This window comes from Microcebus murinus, chromosome 22, assembly GCF_040939455.1.
Source record: "Microcebus murinus isolate Inina chromosome 22, M.murinus_Inina_mat1.0, whole genome shotgun sequence".
In the NCBI taxonomy this organism is placed as follows: Eukaryota; Metazoa; Chordata; class Mammalia; order Primates; family Cheirogaleidae; genus Microcebus; species Microcebus murinus.
This window is the reverse complement of record NC_134125.1, coordinates 25,746,736-25,764,558: the sequence shown is the minus strand read 5'-3', so window position 1 is coordinate 25,764,558 and position 17,823 is coordinate 25,746,736. Positions and strand designations below refer to the sequence as shown.

General features: G+C 53.1%; 2 protein-coding genes across 3 annotated transcripts; one reads left to right on the top strand and one right to left on the bottom strand.

Annotated features, from left to right (window-relative positions):
- The first annotated feature begins 55 nt into the window (after positions 1-55).
- On the top strand, positions 56-9,130 carry LOC105877761 (mitotic-spindle organizing protein 2B). Of its 2 annotated transcripts, XM_020285341.2 has the most exons (4): positions 56-435; positions 589-737; positions 1,578-1,757; positions 8,867-9,130. In XM_020285341.2, the coding sequence occupies exons 1-4, from the start codon at positions 197-199 to the stop codon at positions 9,022-9,024; spliced, it is 726 nt and encodes a 241-aa protein (XP_020140930.2). In that variant the 5' UTR covers positions 56-196; the 3' UTR covers positions 9,025-9,130. The 2 variants fall into 2 exon arrangements, with proteins under 2 accessions (XP_020140930.2, XP_012632093.1); XM_012776639.2 differs by lacking the exon at positions 1,578-1,757 and having other exon boundaries at positions 213-435.
- An 866-nt stretch (positions 9,131-9,996) lies between these two features.
- Positions 9,997-16,583, bottom strand: LOC105877764 (tubulin alpha-3 chain). The gene is made up of 5 exons (XM_075996772.1): positions 16,499-16,583; positions 15,033-15,255; positions 13,983-14,131; positions 12,655-13,335; positions 9,997-10,387 (listed from the first exon to the last, which is right to left on the bottom strand). The coding sequence occupies exons 1-5, from the start codon at positions 16,499-16,501 to the stop codon at positions 10,091-10,093; spliced, it is 1,353 nt and encodes a 450-aa protein (XP_075852887.1). The 5' UTR covers positions 16,502-16,583; the 3' UTR covers positions 9,997-10,090.
- Between the last annotated feature and the right edge of the window lie 1,240 nt (positions 16,584-17,823).

The window sequence follows — 17,823 nt, the reverse complement described above, 5'->3', positions numbered from 1 at the left end:
CGCCGGCCGCTTATGGAGCGCCCTGGGTGTGCCTGGCACTGCTCTGGGTGCTGCTCCCCAAGCGGGCACGACCAGTGCAGCCCATGAAGGACGCCCTGACCGCCGAGGAGCGGGCCTCTGCGTCCGCCACGGCGCCCGCGACGCCCAGCACGCCGCCCAGCGCACGGCGGGCGCTCAGTAAACGTCAGGGGGTCGGATGACGGCGTGGACGCGGCGCCCGGCCGGCGGGGGCGCTGTGGGAGCGCCCGGCGGGGCGGGGCGGGGCGCGCGGATGGCGGCCGCGGGCGCCGGGCCTGGGCCGGGGGCGCCCCCGGGGCTGGAGGCGACGCGGCAGAAGCTCGCGCTGCGGCGCAAGAAGGTGCTGAGCGCCGAGGAAATGGAGCTGTACGAACTGGCGCAGGCGGCGGGCGGCGCCATCGACCCCGACGTGTTCAAGTGAGCGGGCGGGCGGGCGCGGGGTCGCGCTCGACGGGCCCCGGACCCTTGCCCGGGCCTGCGGGTCTGGAAGAGCCTCCTGCCCGAGTCGGGTCCTCAGGGAGGCCTGGTCCGCTTCGCGCGGGCCTCACTGCGCGTCTTTGTTCTCGCCAGGATCTTGGTGGACCTGCTCAAGCTGAACGTGGCCCCCCTTGCCGTGTTCCAGATGCTCAAGTCCATGTGCGCCGGGCAGAGGCTGGCGGGCGAGCCCCAGGACTCTGCGGCCGTCGGTCTGCCCGCGGCGAGCGCGTCTGAGACTCGAGGTCAGAGCTGGGCCGGGCGCTGCCTGCCCGGGGGCGGGCGGGAGGAGGGCAGGCGCGGCACAGCGCGGCTTGCCCGCGGTGGCCAGGCCTGCCCGCCGTTTGCTGAGACCGCCGGAGCCCATCCAGGGGCTCCAGTCCCTGACTTCGTTGCTACCCTTGGGAATGCACGTCCAGCTCAGGTGGACGCAGAGTGGGTGCCCAGAGTGGTCCACGCAGGCTCTGCCTCAGCCTCTGCCGCCTCATCAGTCATGTCTTCGTTCCACAAACACGGGAATAAAGAGAGCTTTGGTCCCTGTTTTGTGGCATTACAGTCTCCAGGGAAGTGCTCAGGGAGCAGCACAGGTAGAGGTCTTCCTGCCACCCCCTCACCTGTATCCCCAGGTCCTGCAAGCAGCTTCCGTCTCAGGATCGCAGGATGGTGAGCGTGGCAGCTCCTGGCTGCACTGGAACATACGGAATTCCTGCCAGGATGCAGAGGCCTGAAGGGCTTCTTCACTCTTGAGTGTCCTAACTAGGGCTGAGAGTATGCCACCAAGAAGCCTGGGGTCCCTGCTCTAACTCATCATCCTTGCATGTTGCTTCTGCTCTGGATGGCTATTGGAAATCCTCTGAAATGCAGCACAGCCTCCCAGGCAAATGGCAGGAGGTCCAGGGTGGGCTCCCTGCCTGGAAGTACAAGGAGGACGCTGGCACAGGCATCCTGGGAGTGGGGCCAGGGGGAGAGTGCCAGGGCCCTGAGTACCCATGTCCCCTACCCCTAGCAGCCCAGGTACTGGCGCTCCAGTCTCCTCACTGACCCTTGCTCTATCTGCTCTGTTTGTGTCTCTCTCTGACCTCCAGAGGCCTCCTTTCTGTCTGCCAGGGGCAGTAGCCCCCCTGCAAGGCCCTCCCTTTCCTTGGGCCCACGGCCTGCGGCCTCTCCAGTTCTGCTCCAGGGCCCAGCTGCCGCGCAATCGCCTCTCTCTCCAGGGCCCCCTGGTTCCCTCCGCTTCTCTTGCTGCCTGTTTTCTTCTTTCGCAGGTGGCGTTTATTGGCTTATCTCTTGGGGGTTGGTGCGCTCTCTTGTTTCCATGGAAACTGCAGTGTCCCCAGGAGGCCTGAGCAGGCCATCACTGCCACGGGGCTTGGAGACAGGGTACAGTTTCTGGCTCGGTTTATCAGAGACAAAGTACTGCATCATTTCTAGAATGTGCAGTTGAGATGGGACCAACACAACACCCCTGCACCCAAGAGGTTGACTCTGGTGAGTGAGATGTGCACCCTGGAAAGTGCCCTGACCCCAGGAGAAGGACAGCAGGCGGGGGGGCAGCATGGTGTGCCGTGGTTAGCCCTGCCTTAGTGTGAGAACACCTCAGCCTCTTAGAAGCTGTCCCACTCCTGGACAGGAAGTTTGGAGGCTAAAGCGAATGCTCACATCTCCTCTGAGGCTCCTCTGCAGCACCATGTGCATGTCCCATAAGCCACACTAGGAAACAGAGGCCCCTTTCCTACCTCATTCCTGAGATGGGGGTCCCTTCCAGGCATTGCCAGTTGAGGTGAGGCAGGGGGCCTAGAGCCACGTGTGGGAGCCCAGGGGTGCCTTGGTTGCCCCCTTGTCCACATCTGTTCCCATTTCGCCCATCTCCCTGCTCCAGGTGCCCCCTGGAGCTCAGGCCTGGGGAGGGGGGAGGGCTGAGGGGCAAGTCAAGGTGGGGGTAGATGGACCACAGTCTGAGCAAGGAAGTGAGTGGTGAGTTTCCAGAGGGAGAGAGAAACTGGGAACACGATCCTCATCACTCGAGGGGACATTGCCGCCCACTCAGTGGCTCTGGGTGCGAGGCAAGTTATCGACACAGGGCACAGTGGGCATGTGAGATGGGCATGCTTGCTCTGGTGACAGAGGTGTCCAGGTAAAGGACAGTAATGGAGATGGCAGGAGGCGGTCAGAGCCGCAAGAGCAGCAAGGGCTAAACAGGGAAGGTGGGGGGCGCAAGTAGAGAGGGCGCTGCAGCCCTGCCAGCTGGAGGTAGGAGGGGTGGGGCAGAGGTGCCCAGCATGTGCTGTCCAAGTGTCAGTGGGACTGGAGCAGGAAGGGGGAGAGAGAGGAGGCACGGTCCTGGGGGCTGGGGGGCTCAGTTGGGAGTATGGGCATGGGGGTGGTGGGAGGATTGGGGTGCACCACTGAATGAGCATGGGCTCCAAGGGAGACAGGGAGGAAGCCTCCAGCACAAGGACAGGAGTGGCCTGGAGTGCTGGGCCCCTCAGGGTCATTTGCTCCTCAAGGGCTCAGCCCTAGAGGCATAGGCCAGGCCGCAGAAGGCCAGGACTCAAGGCAGAGACCACCAGCCGAGACACTGAGAGGTCTCTCAGGCCCGAGTGTCACAGCCTCTGACCACACAGACCTTGCAGCTGCCCTGCTAATGACAGGGTATGGGATAGAGAAAACAAGGGGGATGTCGGAGTGACCCAGCTGGGGGGCCTGGTGGCCCTTGATTTCCCACAGACTCGTGTTGTGCAGTTGCCCAGGCCATGGGCCAGCCCCACTCAGGCTTTGCAATTATGAGTTGTGCTGCTATAAACATTTGAGCGCAGGTGTCTTTTTTATAGAATGTCTTTTTTTTTTTTTCTTTTGGGTAGATACCCAGTAGTGGGATTGCTGGCCCAAATGATAGTTCTACTTATAGTTCTTTTTTTTTTTTTTTTTTTGAGGCAGAATCTCACTTTGTTGCCCAGGCTAGAGTGAGTGCCATGGCGTCAGCCTAGCTCACAGCAACCTCACACTCCTGGGCTCAAGCAATCCTGCTGCCTCAGCCTCCCGAGTAGCTGGGACTACAGGCATGCGCCACCATGCCCAGCTAATTTTTTCTATATATATTAGTTGGCCAATTAATTTCTTTCTATTTATAGTAGAGATGGAGTCTCGCTCTTGCTCAGGCTAGTTTCGAACTCCTGACCTCGAGTAATCCGCCCGCCTCGGCCTCCCAGAGTGCTAGGATTACAGGTGTGAGCCACCGTGCCTGGCCATACTTATAGTTCTTTGAGGCATCTCCATACTGCTTTCCACAGAGCTTGTACTAGTTTGCAGTCGCACCAGCAGCATATGAGTGCTGCTATCTCTCTGTATCCACGCCTCTGGAGAGCTGCAGCAGGAGCAGCCAGGTCATCTAGGTTCCTGTCCCCCAGGCTTCCAGGTGGCCCACGGGGACTACCACCAGCAGGCTCTTACACCCAGCAGAGAAGGGGACATGAAAGACCCAGAAGCACAGAGGGGTGATAGTTGTCACACTGAGGAGCTGACGTCATTTAGGGACAATTAAATTTAGCTGAGCGTGCTCTGTTTCAGTTTTGGGAGACTATACATTTTATTGTAAAGAGATGTGCCTCCAGAACATGTAAGATGTCCTTGGGTATGTGGAAGGCGTGAGTCTCACATGAGCTGTGCCACCTGATAGGGGAACCATGGGCCACCCATGGCTGGTGTAGCCACAACTCACTGTGTAAGTACATGGCAGATGGCAAAGAATTGGTACAAAAGCAAATGCAGCATCTATTATTTGAGTTAATGTCCGTTTTCTTTTTTAAAAAATAAACAATAGGCCGGGCACGGTGGCTCACGCCTGTAATCCTAGCACTCTGGGAAGCTGAGGCGGGAGGGTCACTCAAGGTCAAGAGTTCAAAACCAGCCTGAGCAAGAGCGAGACCCAGTCTCTACTAAAAATACAAAGAAATGAGCCAGACAACTAAAAATATATAGAAAAAAAATTAGCCGAGCATGGTGGCGCATGCCTGTAGTCCCAGATACTCGGGAGGCTGAGGCAGAAGGATTGCTTGAGCCCAGGAGTTTGAGGTTGCTGTGAGCTAGGCTGACACCCCGGCACTCTAGCCCAGGCAACAGAGTGAGACTCTGTCTCAAAAAAAAAAAAAAAAAGAAAAGAAACAATAGCTTACAATTCTTTTACTTTTTAACCTAGCTAGTAAACAATTTAAAATTAGGTGTATGGGCCGGGCATGGTGGCTCACACCTATAATCCCAGCACTTTGGGAGGCTGAGGTAGGAGGATTGCTTGAGGCCCAGAGTTCAAGACCAGCCTGAGCACCATCATGAAACCAAGTCTCTACAAAAAAAAAAAAATGTAAAAATCAGCCCAGCATGGTGGTGCAAGCCCGTAGCCCCAGCCACTCGGGAGGCTGAGGTGGGAGGATCACTTGAGCTCAGGAGTTCAATGCTGCAGTGAGCTATGGTCGTACCACTGCACTCCAGCCTGGGTGACAGAGCAATAAGAGAGTATTGCTCTCTTAAAAAAAAATAAATAGCTACATGGTTAACATGGTATTCCAGTTGGACAGAGTGGCTCCAGCACATCCACTATAAGCTTTTCCCTGCAGCCCCCACTCAGGGCTGTGGGTCGTGTGCATGTCCGGGGAGGGGTCACCAGGCACATCTCCGTGGAGAAACACCTTCTCAAGAAGTATAGGCTGGCCGGGCGCGGTGGCTCACGCCTGTAATCCTAGCTCTTGGGAGGCCGAGGTGGGCGGATTGCTCAAGGTCAGGAGTTCAAAAAACCAGCCTGAGCAAGAGCGAGACCCCGTCTCTACTATAAATAGAAAGAAATTAATTGGCCAACTGATATATATATAAAAAATTAGCCGGGCATGGTGGCACATGCCTGTAGTCCCAGCTACTCGGGAGGCTGAGGCAGAAGGATCGCTCGAGCCCAGGAGTTTGAGGTTGCTGTGAGCTAGGCTGACGCCATGGCACTCACTCTAGCCTGGACAACAAAGCGAGACTCTGTCTCAAAAAAAAAAAAAAAAAAAAAAGAAGTATAGGCTGGGCTGAGTTAGAAGTGCACATGTGCCCATCCATGTTGCATGTCTGTCCTGGTCACTATGTCTGTATGTGTTCTGGAAGCACTAATTAGGACCCTAGTGTATGCCTGGCCAGAGAGGGCAGCAGTCCTGGCTGGTAACAATTCAGGCCACCCTGGCCACCAGACCCTGCCAGCTGTCCTCGGGAGAGCTGAGCACTTTGCCTGAGAGCCAAGTTGGTTTCCACCAGGAGGGTTTGGATACTGTGGAGGTTTGGGGGCAACCTGCTATGCTGCCACCAGCCATTGTGACTTCGAAGAGTTGACATGGTGACTTCTCTCATTGTTTTTGTTCCTTCCCTCTCTCAGTTCTCTCACCTCTCCTCTTTGTCCTGCCTTTGTTCTTTTCCTTCTTAATACTAGTACTCACTGGCCCATGTTGCTGTGAGATAACGTTCCCACTGTGAAAGGACAAAGGCCACCCTGGCAACCAGTAGGAAGGGACAAATGTTCGTCTCCCCAGCTCTGCCCAGCAGTTGACAGGGGCTGTGGGTTGGGCTCACATAGGCCACACCAAAGGTAAATGGCAGACCGGGCCCCACCCCAGTCTGGCCCACTGCTCAGCTTCAGGGACCACCTGAGTCACGGGAGGCGGATAGCCTGCTGCATTCTGAGTGTTGCTTCACTGGCTCACAAAACTGAGTGGCCACCCACTGTTTCAGGGGTCGCAGTAGCGTTGATCTAGCAGCACATGAGGCAGACTGCTGGAACATTCTGAGGGGCGTTGTCTGTCTTTGGCACTTAGAGGGCCCTCCAGGGGCAGGGCCTGGGCACATCACTTGTCCCTGCCCTCCCACCCCAACCACAATCATTCCTGGTTCAGCCCTAGCCCCCAGCCCAGCTGACCCGGCGGCCCCACCCGAGTGCGCAGCTGAGCAGAGCTGGTCCTGTAGCCCCACGCACAGTGCAGAGGCCCAAGTGGGGTTCTCCACTTACACCCCACCAACCACGAGAGCACGTGACTCCTAAAGTATTCCAGGGTGGCTTTCTTACTGTCCCCTGTGGCTCACGGTTACGGTGGTGTCATGTTCTGGGGGTGTGGCAGCCCTGTCAGATTTAAAGATGAGCATTACATGCTCTTTCTACTTCCCTCTCATCCTTCTTGAGTTCCCAGGACAGACATGGTCATTGCACTGAGGGACAGTGGAGAGGAACCTCTCAGGTGTGTGGCAGAGCTGAAGGGACCAGACTCAGAGTCGGGCCCACGGCGGAGGTCCCCCTGCCACTTGCTAGGGTCACCTTTCTGCGGCCCCAGGAAACACCCTTCACTGAGAGGGGTGTTTGAGGCGTTTGGTCACCTGAGCACCCAGGGTTAGGCCAGCTGCCACAGCAGAACCACAGAAGAAGGTCCAGTTCGGCCTGGCCTGGCCTGGTGTGGGAGATGCCGCAGGGTGGTGGGGCCATGCACTCGGGATGGGATCCTCGCCCACTGACCAGTGAGGACCAGAATAATGGCAGTTTGTACCAAAGGAAATGTGTGGTGACACTTCTCTACTTGTGTCCTTTTCATGAGTCACTGGTAGAGGCTGCGTTGGCCCAGCTTCACCCCACTGCATGCCCCCAGCTGCGCCCCTCCATGGCTCTGGGGAACCCTCATAAGTCTTTGTCAGGGGTGGGTGTGGAGCCCAGGGAGGCAAGGCAGGGGACAAGCCAAGGAGCTCTCAGGGTTCTAAGTGACACCACCATAACCTGCTCCACCCCACTGGGCAGCAGAGATCTGCTTGTTCTCTGAGCAAAAACTTTCCAGAAATTCTCATAAGGAAGGCTGCCTTTGCCTGCAGGACTCTGGGGAGAATTTATTTCACCATCAGTGTTGGGGAGGTGGAAAGTGAGCCGGAAGTGCCTCTGGAGGAGCCAGGGTCTGTGGTGCCTTCGACACAGGTGCCTCCGCTTGCTAAAGGTGACAGATGGTGAAGCAGAAATGACCTAAGGAACCACTGAGACACCCCACTGCATCTTTTCTCCAAGAATTCAGTTCCTCACTGCAGGCTCTTACACTAAACTTAATAAGATGCCTGGTGTTGTCTGTCCAAACCTTCCAAGATGAGGCTGGTTGGAACTCCACAGAAAGCAACGCTGAACGCAGGGAGATCAGTGCAAAGCTTTTATTGGGACGTACACGCAGGGGCCCCAGCATGTCCTCATGATGGGCATTGAGGGAGGGATGTTCTACCCAAGCAGGTCCACGGTTCATGTGAGGGTCCAAGGGGACAGGGCCAGCTTCCATGTGTTTAGCAACATGGTTGGTCTTTCAGTGTTTCAGGCAACATTCTAAACACATTTATCATTGTCTGGAATATTCAAGGCCCCAACTAGGGTTCAAGCCTGCAGGGAAGACCTGCAGTTGGCCAGGTCACAGGGCATTGCCATACTGGTTTTGTTCAGGACAAGGACAAATGGTGGGGAGCTAGGGGACCCATGCCCTGGTTAGAGCCCACAGGGTGGACCCTGCCAGGTTAGAGCAGAAGAGAGCCCTGGCTAAGGCAGTCCACGTGAGAGGGACTGTGATGCCACAGGCAAGCCTGCTCACCAGGCACATATTGTCCCCTATGGGGTCCTCTTAAACACTCTCACTGTTGCTATCAACACCCTGAGCCCGGGGGAAGCCACTCCTTTAAAATAAAGCTTTGGCCCAAGTGTGGTTGCAGATCTTTCTGGCTATCTTCATTAAAAAAGTGTAAAGTAAGCAAATTGTAAACCCAGGAAAATCTAAACTGGTGGTTTTCATCCGAGTGTGACCATCTAGCAGTCAGAAGGAAAGCCTCAAGCCTCAGCGGGAACGCAATCATGAACTCCAGCAGCTAAACCCAAGAGCAAGAGGCTTGACCACTGTGTTTGCAGAATACTCTGATAGGTAGGAAAAATGTGAGCAAGCTTTCAAAATCAAAATCAGAAGCCTGCCTTAAGTACTTAGCAACTGCTGTGCTTCCTCTCACAGTCTGGTTAGGGCAGCTTGGAGGAAGGGTCCAGTGTGATTGTGCACAGAGTATGGGGCAGTTAGCCCCTCCTCTGTGCTGGCATGGGGTCTGGGGGCTGACCACATACTTTGTACAGGCCAGGTGTGACCAGCTGGGCTCTCCTTCCCTAAATGGACCTGTAGCCGAGGTGTTTTCTACGATGAGCTGTCTTCTGAGCCTCAGGACTTGGGGCTGACGTAGGGTCTCCAGCTGAAATGGCTTTGACAGAAACATAGATGTAAATGCTGCTAAGGGAGCCCAAGTACAGCAGGTGTGCTGCGGTCATGGAGCTTGCCGCTCCTAACGACTCTGCTCTGTGTCTTCCCAGGGAGAAACAAAGGCAGCACCACGCTCAGTGGAGTGCCAGGCCTGGCAGAACGCAGCAGCCGGGAAGGACCCAGCCAGAGGATGCCCCGCCAGCCCAGTGCCACCAGGCTGCCCAAGGGGGGTGGGCCTGGCAAGAGCCCCACCCGGAACAGCTCCTAGGACTGGCAGAGACTTGGCACACACACGCCTGCTGAGGGCTCCCCATCCTCCTGCCAACGGCTACGTGTTGTTTCCTTCAGTTGGCAATAAACCTTTCTGAAAAGTGGAGGGTCTAGATCACATGTTCTCTATCACCTTTTGAATATATTAAGGCACAAAATGAGTTCCTTGTGCTGGTCCTGGTTATGCTACAGCTGAACTCACCAAGGGACTTAAACTTGATTCAACTCCCTGGACCTGATTTTTGAGTCTGAGAGAAAACATGTATTGGCAGGTCTTTTTATAAGCAGACATCAACACTCTGCACTTGCAAAAGGTGTGGCTAAGTCCACTGACTGCTGAGGGCAGCGGTGCTGTGTGTGCTCAGGGAGAATGCTACTGTCCACATTACCCTGGGGCAGTGAGGTCAGGATGGGCATGTTGTGACCTGGGTGGGTCATGAATGCCACAGAGAGTTCTGTAACACTCTGCCCCGCAAAACATCCTGACGTTACACATATAACCCATAGCTTTAGGGATTTCCTGGGCAACCCCCATCCACAGACCTCGGATTTAAACACTACAGTTCTAAGCCCTTACACTTCAGTCAGCATGTCCCAGCCATACAGAAGCCCCACAATGGCAAATGGAATGGAAAACCCTGACTCAGCTTCCCCAGAATTTGATAAATCTTTTTTTTTTAATTATTAAAAAATTTTATACTTTTTTCTTGAAAACAATTTATATTTTTCTTCTTTTTTTTTTTTGCACCAGAAGAGCAAAGATGATAAATCTTTATACCTTGAAACCTTGGCTTTGCAATACCAAGTATTTCCTTCCTCCCGGTAAACTCACTTCGGCAGTGGCTCCTCAAATACGTCCAGTAGCACTTGCACTTGCACCCCAGCCCCCCTCCAGCAACACAGCTGTCCTCAAGGGCTCTGGGACCCCCATCCACTCCTATAGGCAGAACCAAGTGGCACGACACAGAGGTTTTGGTTTTGTACAGAAACTTTAATTGTAAACAACTTGAAAGCAGCCATGCTGAAGGGTGGCTGGAGAGATGGGCACCTGCCCACGTGCCCCCTCAGTATTCTTCCCCTTCCTCAGCCTCGGCTTCCACGGAATCCACGCCCACCTCTTCATAATCCTTCTCCAGAGCGGCCAGGTCCTCTCGGGCCTCCGAGAACTCCCCCTCCTCCATGCCTTCTCCCACATACCAGTGCACAAAGGCCCGCTTGGCATACATGAGATCGAACTTGTGGTCTAGGCGGGCCCAGGCCTCGGCGATGGCGGTGGTGTTGCTCAGCATGCACACGGCCCGCTGCACCTTGGCCAGGTCTCCCCCGGGGACCACAGTGGGGGGCTGGTAGTTAATGCCCACCTGTGGGAGAAGGGGAACAAAGCATTCTATGAAACTCTTATCAAACCCAGAAATAGTGGCTACTTTATCTCAAACAGAACACATGCTGTAGGTGCCCTGTGGTGACCAGAGAGAATGCTCAGCTCACCCCACAAACAGTCAGTGAGCCCTTCTCTGTGCCAGGCACGGTGCTGGGACAGCAGGTGATGGGTCCAGACAAGGAAAAAGCAGGAAAAGAGGAGCCTTGGAGACAGCCCCCCAGGCTAAGTCCCAAGCTACCAGGAAAGCTGTGTCCTAGCAACTGTGACATACGATAGCTTTCCAGTTGAAGGGACTCTGTCTTCCCTCTGAAAATGTACACGGCCTCATCTTCTCTGTAGATTATTTACTCCATAGGCTTTAACAAAATACAGATGAATTTCTAAAGCTGGAACTTCTTCCACCCAGATAGACTCAGGGTATACAACTGAATCTATGTGCCCCTTTCTTGGCTGGTAGAATTTAGGGTGGAAATGTTGGGTAAATGTAGACATTTTGAGGGTATTTTGGTGATTCACGTGAATAGTGTAGACATTTTAACTTAGGAATTATTATCAACTGACTGCTATCACTAAGTCCCCCTTCATTCTATAGATCTGTAGAAGTTAAATCAAATTTGAATGTCCTATGGAGTGTTTGATTTAAAGGAAAGCTATCATGAATGTTTTTGTGACAAGAATGGCAACATCTTTATTTTCTCTGATATCACAGGGAAGATCTGCCCACGGTCGCTGACCCACCAAGCAAGCCACTGTGTGCAAATGAAGAAGTTACAGATCAACCATCAAAGGTCTTGTGAACGCTGCCGCCACAGCAGCAGAGGTGATCAATGTGCCTGCTCACCTGAGGTGGGGATGGGGGGGTGACATTCCAAGGTAAGGACCAAAGGGGAAGCATTCCAAGTGTCAGACCCGGGAATAACATGACCTGAGGTTGGCCGAAGTGTACAAGGTCACCAAAGGGCAAGACAGTGCAAATTCTAGGCTTCACGCGCCACCTGATCTCTGTCACAACTACTCAACTCTGCTGCTGCGGAGCAAAACGCTACGTGAATGAAGGGGAGTGGCTGTGCTTGGATGGAACCTCGTATAAAAAATTAGGTGGCTGTTCCACCAACCATGCTACCCTGCATGAGAGGAAGCACCCCAGAGTAGGACATCCTGGTCGTTCTAAGAAGCTACTGCAGTGCTCCCACCAGGAGCAGTGAGGGTCCGGGCATGAGAAGCAAAGCAGAAGGACAGGCCGGGCGTGGTGGCTCACGCCAGTAATCCTAGCAGTCTGGGAGGCCGAGGTGGGTGGATCGCTCAAGGTCAGGACTTCGAAAGCAGCCTGAGCAAGAGCGAGACCCCGTCTCTACTATAAATAGAAAGAAATTAATTGGACAACTAACATATATATAGAAAAAGTTAGCCAGGCATGGTGGCGCATGCCTGTAGTCCCAGCTACTCGGGAAGCTGAGACAGGAGGATTGCTTGAGCCCAGGAGTTTGAGGTTGCTGTGAGCTAGGCTGACGCCACGGCACTCACTCTAGCCTGGGCAACAAAGTGAGACTCTGTCTCAAAAAAAAAAAAAAAAAAAAAAGCGCAAGGACAGGCAGACCTAGGACAGAAAGAACTGACAGGATTGAGTACTCAACTGTTGGAAAAGCTAAAAAGTGACAGTAAAGTTTCTATCTTGTGTCACTGGAAGGTTGGTACATATTTTGGGTTTCAGGCAAAAACCAGGCGAGAATTCCTAAGATTACCAAGAGGGAAATAAAGATGTTGCCATTCTTGTCACAAAAAGATTCATGATAGTTTTCGTTTAAATCAAACACTCCATAGGACATTCAAATTTGATTTAATTTCTACAGATCTATAGAGTGAAGGGGGACTTAGTGGCAGCAGTCAGTTGATAACAATGCCCAAGTTAAAATCTCTACACTATTCATGTATCACCAAGATAATCTCAAATGTCTACATTTAACCTACATTTTCTACACTAAATTCTATCAGCCAAAAGAGGGGCACAGAAATCCTTCAAAAAGTGCCTTACTGTTTAAAAAAAAAAAAAAAAAAAGCTCACCACAGGTATAGAATCTGATAACTCAGTAAGGAAGTTCAAATAACAACACAAAATAAATTATCACTCTGGCTCGCTAACTTACGACCAAGAGCCCAAACAACAGAACAGAGGCAGTCTCCCCACAGGGACAGCCCTGGTCTGCTGCTGGCTGACAGGTACAAAGAGTCGACATCACCCACTCCTACCTTAAATCCAGTCGGACACCAGTCCACAAACTGGATGGTGCGCTTGGTCTTGATGGTGGCAATGGCCGCATTGACGTCTTTTGGGACCACGTCCCCCCTGTACAACATGCAGCAGGCCATGTACTTGCCATGGCGAGGGTCACACTTGACCATCTGATTCGCCGGCTCGAAGCAGGCATTGGTGATCTCGGCCACGGACAGCTGCTCGTGGTAGGCCTTCTCGGCTGAGATGACAGGGGCGTAGGTGGCCAGGGGGAAGTGGATGCGGGGGTACGGCACCAGGTTGGTCTGGAATTCTGTCAAGTCCACGTTCAGGGCCCCGTCGAATCGCAGGGAGGCAGTGATGGAGGACACGATCTGCCCGATCAGACGATTGAGGTTGGTGTACGTGGGACGCTCGATATCCAGGTTGCGCCGACATATGTCATAGATCGCTTCGTTGTCCACCATGAAAGCACAGTCAGAATGTTCCAGGGTCGTGTGGGTGGTCAGGATGGAGTTGTAGGGCTCCACCACAGCCGTGGAAACCTGGGGGGCTGGGTAGATGGCAAATTCCAGCTTGGACTTCTTGCCATAGTCCACCGACAGCCGCTCCATGAGCAGAGATGCGAACCCAGAGCCGGTGCCGCCCCCAAAGCTGTGGAAGATGAGGAAGCCCTGCAGTCCCGTGCACAGATCCGCCTGAGAGAAACCAGACAACGTCAGCCAATGCCTGTGGCAGCCACGCCACCAACCCCCAACAAGCCAGAGTCACCTCTCTGCCTCTGCAAGTGGATATGGATTCAAGTCGTCCATGATCAACACACATTACACTTGGAAGTCAAAAAAGCAGACGATAAAGATCTATGGACGTTGGCCGGGTGCGGTGGCTCTTGCCTGTAATCCTAGCAGTCTGGGAGGCCAAGGCGGGTGGATTGCTCGAGGTCAGGAGTTCGAAACTAGCCTGAGCAAGAGCGAGACCCCATCTCTACTATAAATAGAAAGAATTTAATTGGACAACTAATATATATAGAAAAAAAAATTAGCCGGGCATGGTGGCACATGCCTGTAGTCCCAGCTACTCGGGAGGCTGAGGCAGGAGGATTGCTTGAGCCCAGGAGTTTGAGGTTGCTGTGAGCTAGGCTGATGCCACAGCACTCACTCTGGTCTGGGCAACAAAGCGAGACTCTGTCTCAAAACAAACAAAAAAAAATCTATGGATGCGTCGCAACACATGCTTCACAGCTGGTCTAAGATTTGCCAAAACAACCTCCCCTTCACAATCCAAGGCCTACCCTCCCATCTAGGACAACATCTATAATGCACTAAGCCTTGCAGGCGCCTCTTACCAGTTTGCGGATCCGGTCCAGGACCAGGTCGACGATCTCCTTGCCGATGGTGTAATGGCCTCTGGCATAATTATTGGCTGCATCTTCCTTCCCGGTGATCAACTGCTCCGGGTGGAAGAGCTGCCTGTAGGTCCCTGTGCGCACTTCATCTACAAACAGACCGAGTGTGCTCTGAGTCTTTAAGGTCTAGGGTACTCACCAAGATGGACACGTTCGGGGACTGTGCACCTCTACAGAGAACATGCTGCTCCTTGGAGGTCAACTGTGGGAGTGTCTTGTAGGAAATGTCTCCGTAGGGTACACAAACCACAAACCATAAAAAAAAAAAAATATGGGTCTAGGAAGGTAAACTTAGCTTGTAGTACAAATGCCAGCAGGACCAGTTCCCAGAGAAGGGCAGTAAGCTCTCACACCCCCATGCAGGTAATTCTACGGGTACACATTTCTTTCCTGCCCATAGCTACATCAAAGAGTATAATTTAAAAATCTCTCACAAACTAGGCAGTCACCAGGTCAGCGTGACTTCTGCAGGATAGTCCTATCAGGGCACCCTTATGTGGCTTGGGTCTCACAGGCTTTCAGGTGGCATTCTGTCATCTCCTGGGGGGCCACTGAAAGGTGGTCTCTTCTTGCAGCCTGCCTCAGGCTTCTAATCTAGAGGAACCAAATGAATGTTCTGTAGTTGCCTTTTTATGTCTGAGATGCAGGTCAAGACTCCCATGCACTTGCATGAGAATGTGCACAGCATCAAGGAAGGAACCAATGGCCATGCACCCTGCAGATGGGGTCCACAGCAGCCACCTGACCAGGGCTGGGGCATCCAGAGTGACTCTCTCCGGACTGCTGGCAAAGCAGCTTTTCTTTGCATGTCAGGTTTTCCTAAGTTAGAAGCCTGGGTCTCACAGACACGTGAGCCTTTCAGTTTCTCTCCCAACACCACCACAGGCATATGCTTGTCCATCCTGCCCTTGCCACAGAGGGACTCAAAGGAGCCCATGTGGGACTTTACCCTGCCCCAGGAAAGCTGCCGTCCAGTGCCCGAGCACCTACCGACCACGGTGGGCTCCAGGTCCACAAACACTGCTCTGGGCACATGCTTGCCAGCCCCAGTCTCGCTGAAGAATGTGTTGAAGGAGTCATCCCCGCCACCGATGGTTTTGTCACTTGGCATTTGACCATCAGGCTGAATTCCATGTTCAAGGCAGTATAGTTCCCAGCAGGCATTGCCAATCTGGACCCCCGCTTGCCCCACGTGGATGGAGATACACTCGCGCTGGGAACCAGAACATAAATGTGCACCCATTCATCTTTGAGACAACTTGAAACCATATAGAATGCAAATAAGACCTGATGTCATACTTTAACATTTGTAAAATATTTGGGTTTCTAAAGGTTTCCTCAGACATAATGTACCATGAGCTTCCATAATCATTTATATCTGAATACCTCCATATCCACATGGGTATAGACACACTTGAACTAAGAATAGAAATACAGCCATTATAAACTCATCTTTCAAGTAATTCATAATCTTTATTTGAAATTAATTTTTTAAATTAATATAAAATAAGCAGTCAAGCAATTTTGGTTGTATCAATGATCAAATTTACTATCCTCCTATAGTCCTAGCTACTCAGGAGGCTGAGGTGAGAGGATCACTTGAGTCCAAAAGTTCAAGACCAACCTGGGCAACATGGCGAGACCAGTCTCATATTTAACAACAAAAAAAAAGCAGGACATGAGACCAGGACAGCAGGCCTCACTTGAGGCCAAGAGTTCGAGACCAGCTTGGGCAACATAGCAAGACCTCAGTTCTACAAAAAATTTAAAAATTAGCCAAGAATGGTGGTACATGCTATAGTCCTAGCTACTCAGGAGACTAAGGCAGAAAGATCACCTGAGCCCAGGAGTTCAAGGTTACAGTGAGCTATGGTCACATCATGACATTCCAGCTGGGGCAAGAGAGCAAGATCTTGTCTCTAAAAATAATTAAATTAAATAAATAATAAAAATTTTTTAAAAGAGCATTCAATGGAGTCCTCAGTCACAGGGCCAAATAAGGCTAAACTAAAAGCTTTTCTGAATTCACATAAGCTTAAGAGCAAGCAACAAAAGCATCAAACTGGCTTAGTGTGGTGGCTCACGCCTTAATCCTAACACTTGGGGAGGCCAAGGCAAGGCAGGAGGATTGCTTGAGCTCAGGAGTTCGAGACCAGCCTGAGCAAGAGTGAGACTCCATCTCCACTATAAATAGAAAGAAATTAGCCAAACAACTAAAAATAGGAAAAAAAGTGGAGCGGGTTTAAGCGCCACAGCCGGTGTTGCGAAGGGCAGGAAGGGACGCCCTGGCAGGCCGGGGCGAGGGCAGCAGCGGGCGGCCTGCACCTGCGCCCGCCCCTCACCTGCAGCTCCAGGCACCAGCCTGCTGGGCAAGTCCACGTGGCGCCGCTGCCCAAGGCCCGTCAGTCTCCGGCCGTCCCTCCTAGGCCGCCCAGCCCCGCCGGCGCCCGGCTCACCATGACGCTCGCCCCTCAGCTGCAGGCCGCCCTCACCTCCTCTCCGTCGGATGCACGCGCCCAACGGCCGGCCCACCGCGCTGCATGCGGTGTCCTGATTGGTTCACCGATCGCGCGACTGCCATTGGCTCTGGTCGCTTTGGGGCGGGGCCTAGGCCGGGGCCCCTATCGCGATTGGCCATCGTCTTCGACCCAGGCGAAGTCATCCTTCTGATTGGTCAGTTTGAGCGGGAAGTGGTGACCCCGCCGTGGCTGTATAGCTGCAGGAAGTCATGCTCTGCTAGCAGGAGGTGGCAGGGCTGGGCTTGAGGGGTTGGCTGCTCGTGAGGGGCTGCGGAAGGGAGAAGGGTACGCCGCTGTAGTTTATACCTCCTGAGTGCCACAAGCTCTCCTGTAAAATGCAGCCTCATTACTGAGCTTTACAGGGACATAGGGAGTTACAAGGGCTGGTAACCGCGAAAGGGCTTTGCAGCCTTAAGCTCGTGCAAATACACGTTAGGGCCACTCAGCAACCTTTTACTGGTGCTGATGGTGGTATTCCGTGCTGGTAAGCATTGCAAGTCCCTGGGTAAGCCCACTCTTGAATGATCACGTGATGTGGACCTTGTGATAAGTTCCAGAAAAGAAGTGGCTAGGAAGCTTTAGCAAGGAAGGAGGAAGGGGTTTATTTCCCTCCAGAGAGACTTTGAGACTTCTGAGCAAGGAGGTGTTGAAGACAGAATCTTGAGTTTTCCAGGCCGCAAAGAGGGGTGGGTGAGGTGGCAGAACAGACAAGAGGGCAGGGAGGACTTTGAACAGGAAGTTTTGTGGGGCACATGGACTATGGTGGAGAAGGTGACACTGAAGGTTCTAGACAGGGCTGGTGTGACCACAGTTAGACCAAGGAATCTGGCTTTCTGGGGTGGGCTGAAGCCCACCAGCAACAGATGAAGATGGGAATGGCCATTCAGGGGTGCATATGGCAGCAGTGTGAAGTCAGGGGAGGATAGAAGGCAAGAGACTCCGTAAACAGTCACTGCAGAAGGCCAAAGAATACCCTACCCACCTTGGTGAAAGGACACACAGGGTTTCCAAGGTTCCTGGAAAGAGGACTTATGCACTCAATTTGTTAACCAGCCCTCAAAGGGGGTGCCCTCTGTTGCCACTGAGACAATGAGGATTGTCAAGGAAGTAAACAGATTTATCACGGAGGAGGCAGCAACCAGGAGGTGAGAGGTATGGTTTGCCTCAAATCTGCCTCCCCTATCAATGGAGGTCAGAGGTTTTCATGGAGGAGAAATGAATAATGCACAAAGGGAGCGAGCATCACTACATGTTCCACGGGA

What these genes read in the sequence shown, in the direction of transcription:
- LOC105877761 (XM_020285341.2), top strand. Translation starts at nt 197, where the DNA reads ATGACGGCGTGGACGCGGCGCCCGGCCGGCGGGGGCGCTGTGGGAGCG. An exon ending in GAGCGCGTCTGAGACTCGAG is followed by an intron (nt 738 to 1,577) that starts GTCAGAGCTGGG and finishes TCTGACCTCCAG; the next exon opens with AGGCCTCCTTTCTGTCTGCC. An exon ending in CCTGTTTTCTTCTTTCGCAG is followed by an intron (nt 1,758 to 8,866) that starts GTGGCGTTTATT and finishes GTGTCTTCCCAG; the next exon opens with GGAGAAACAAAGGCAGCACC.
- LOC105877764 (XM_075996772.1), bottom strand. An exon ending in CCTGGAGCCCACCGTGGTCG is followed by an intron (nt 14,132 to 15,032) that starts GTAGGTGCTCGG and finishes GTCTGTTTGTAG; the next exon opens with ATGAAGTGCGCACAGGGACC. An exon ending in GGTGTCCGACTGGATTTAAG is followed by an intron (nt 10,388 to 12,654) that starts GTAGGAGTGGGT and finishes CTTCTCCCACAG; the next exon opens with GTGGGCATTAACTACCAGCC.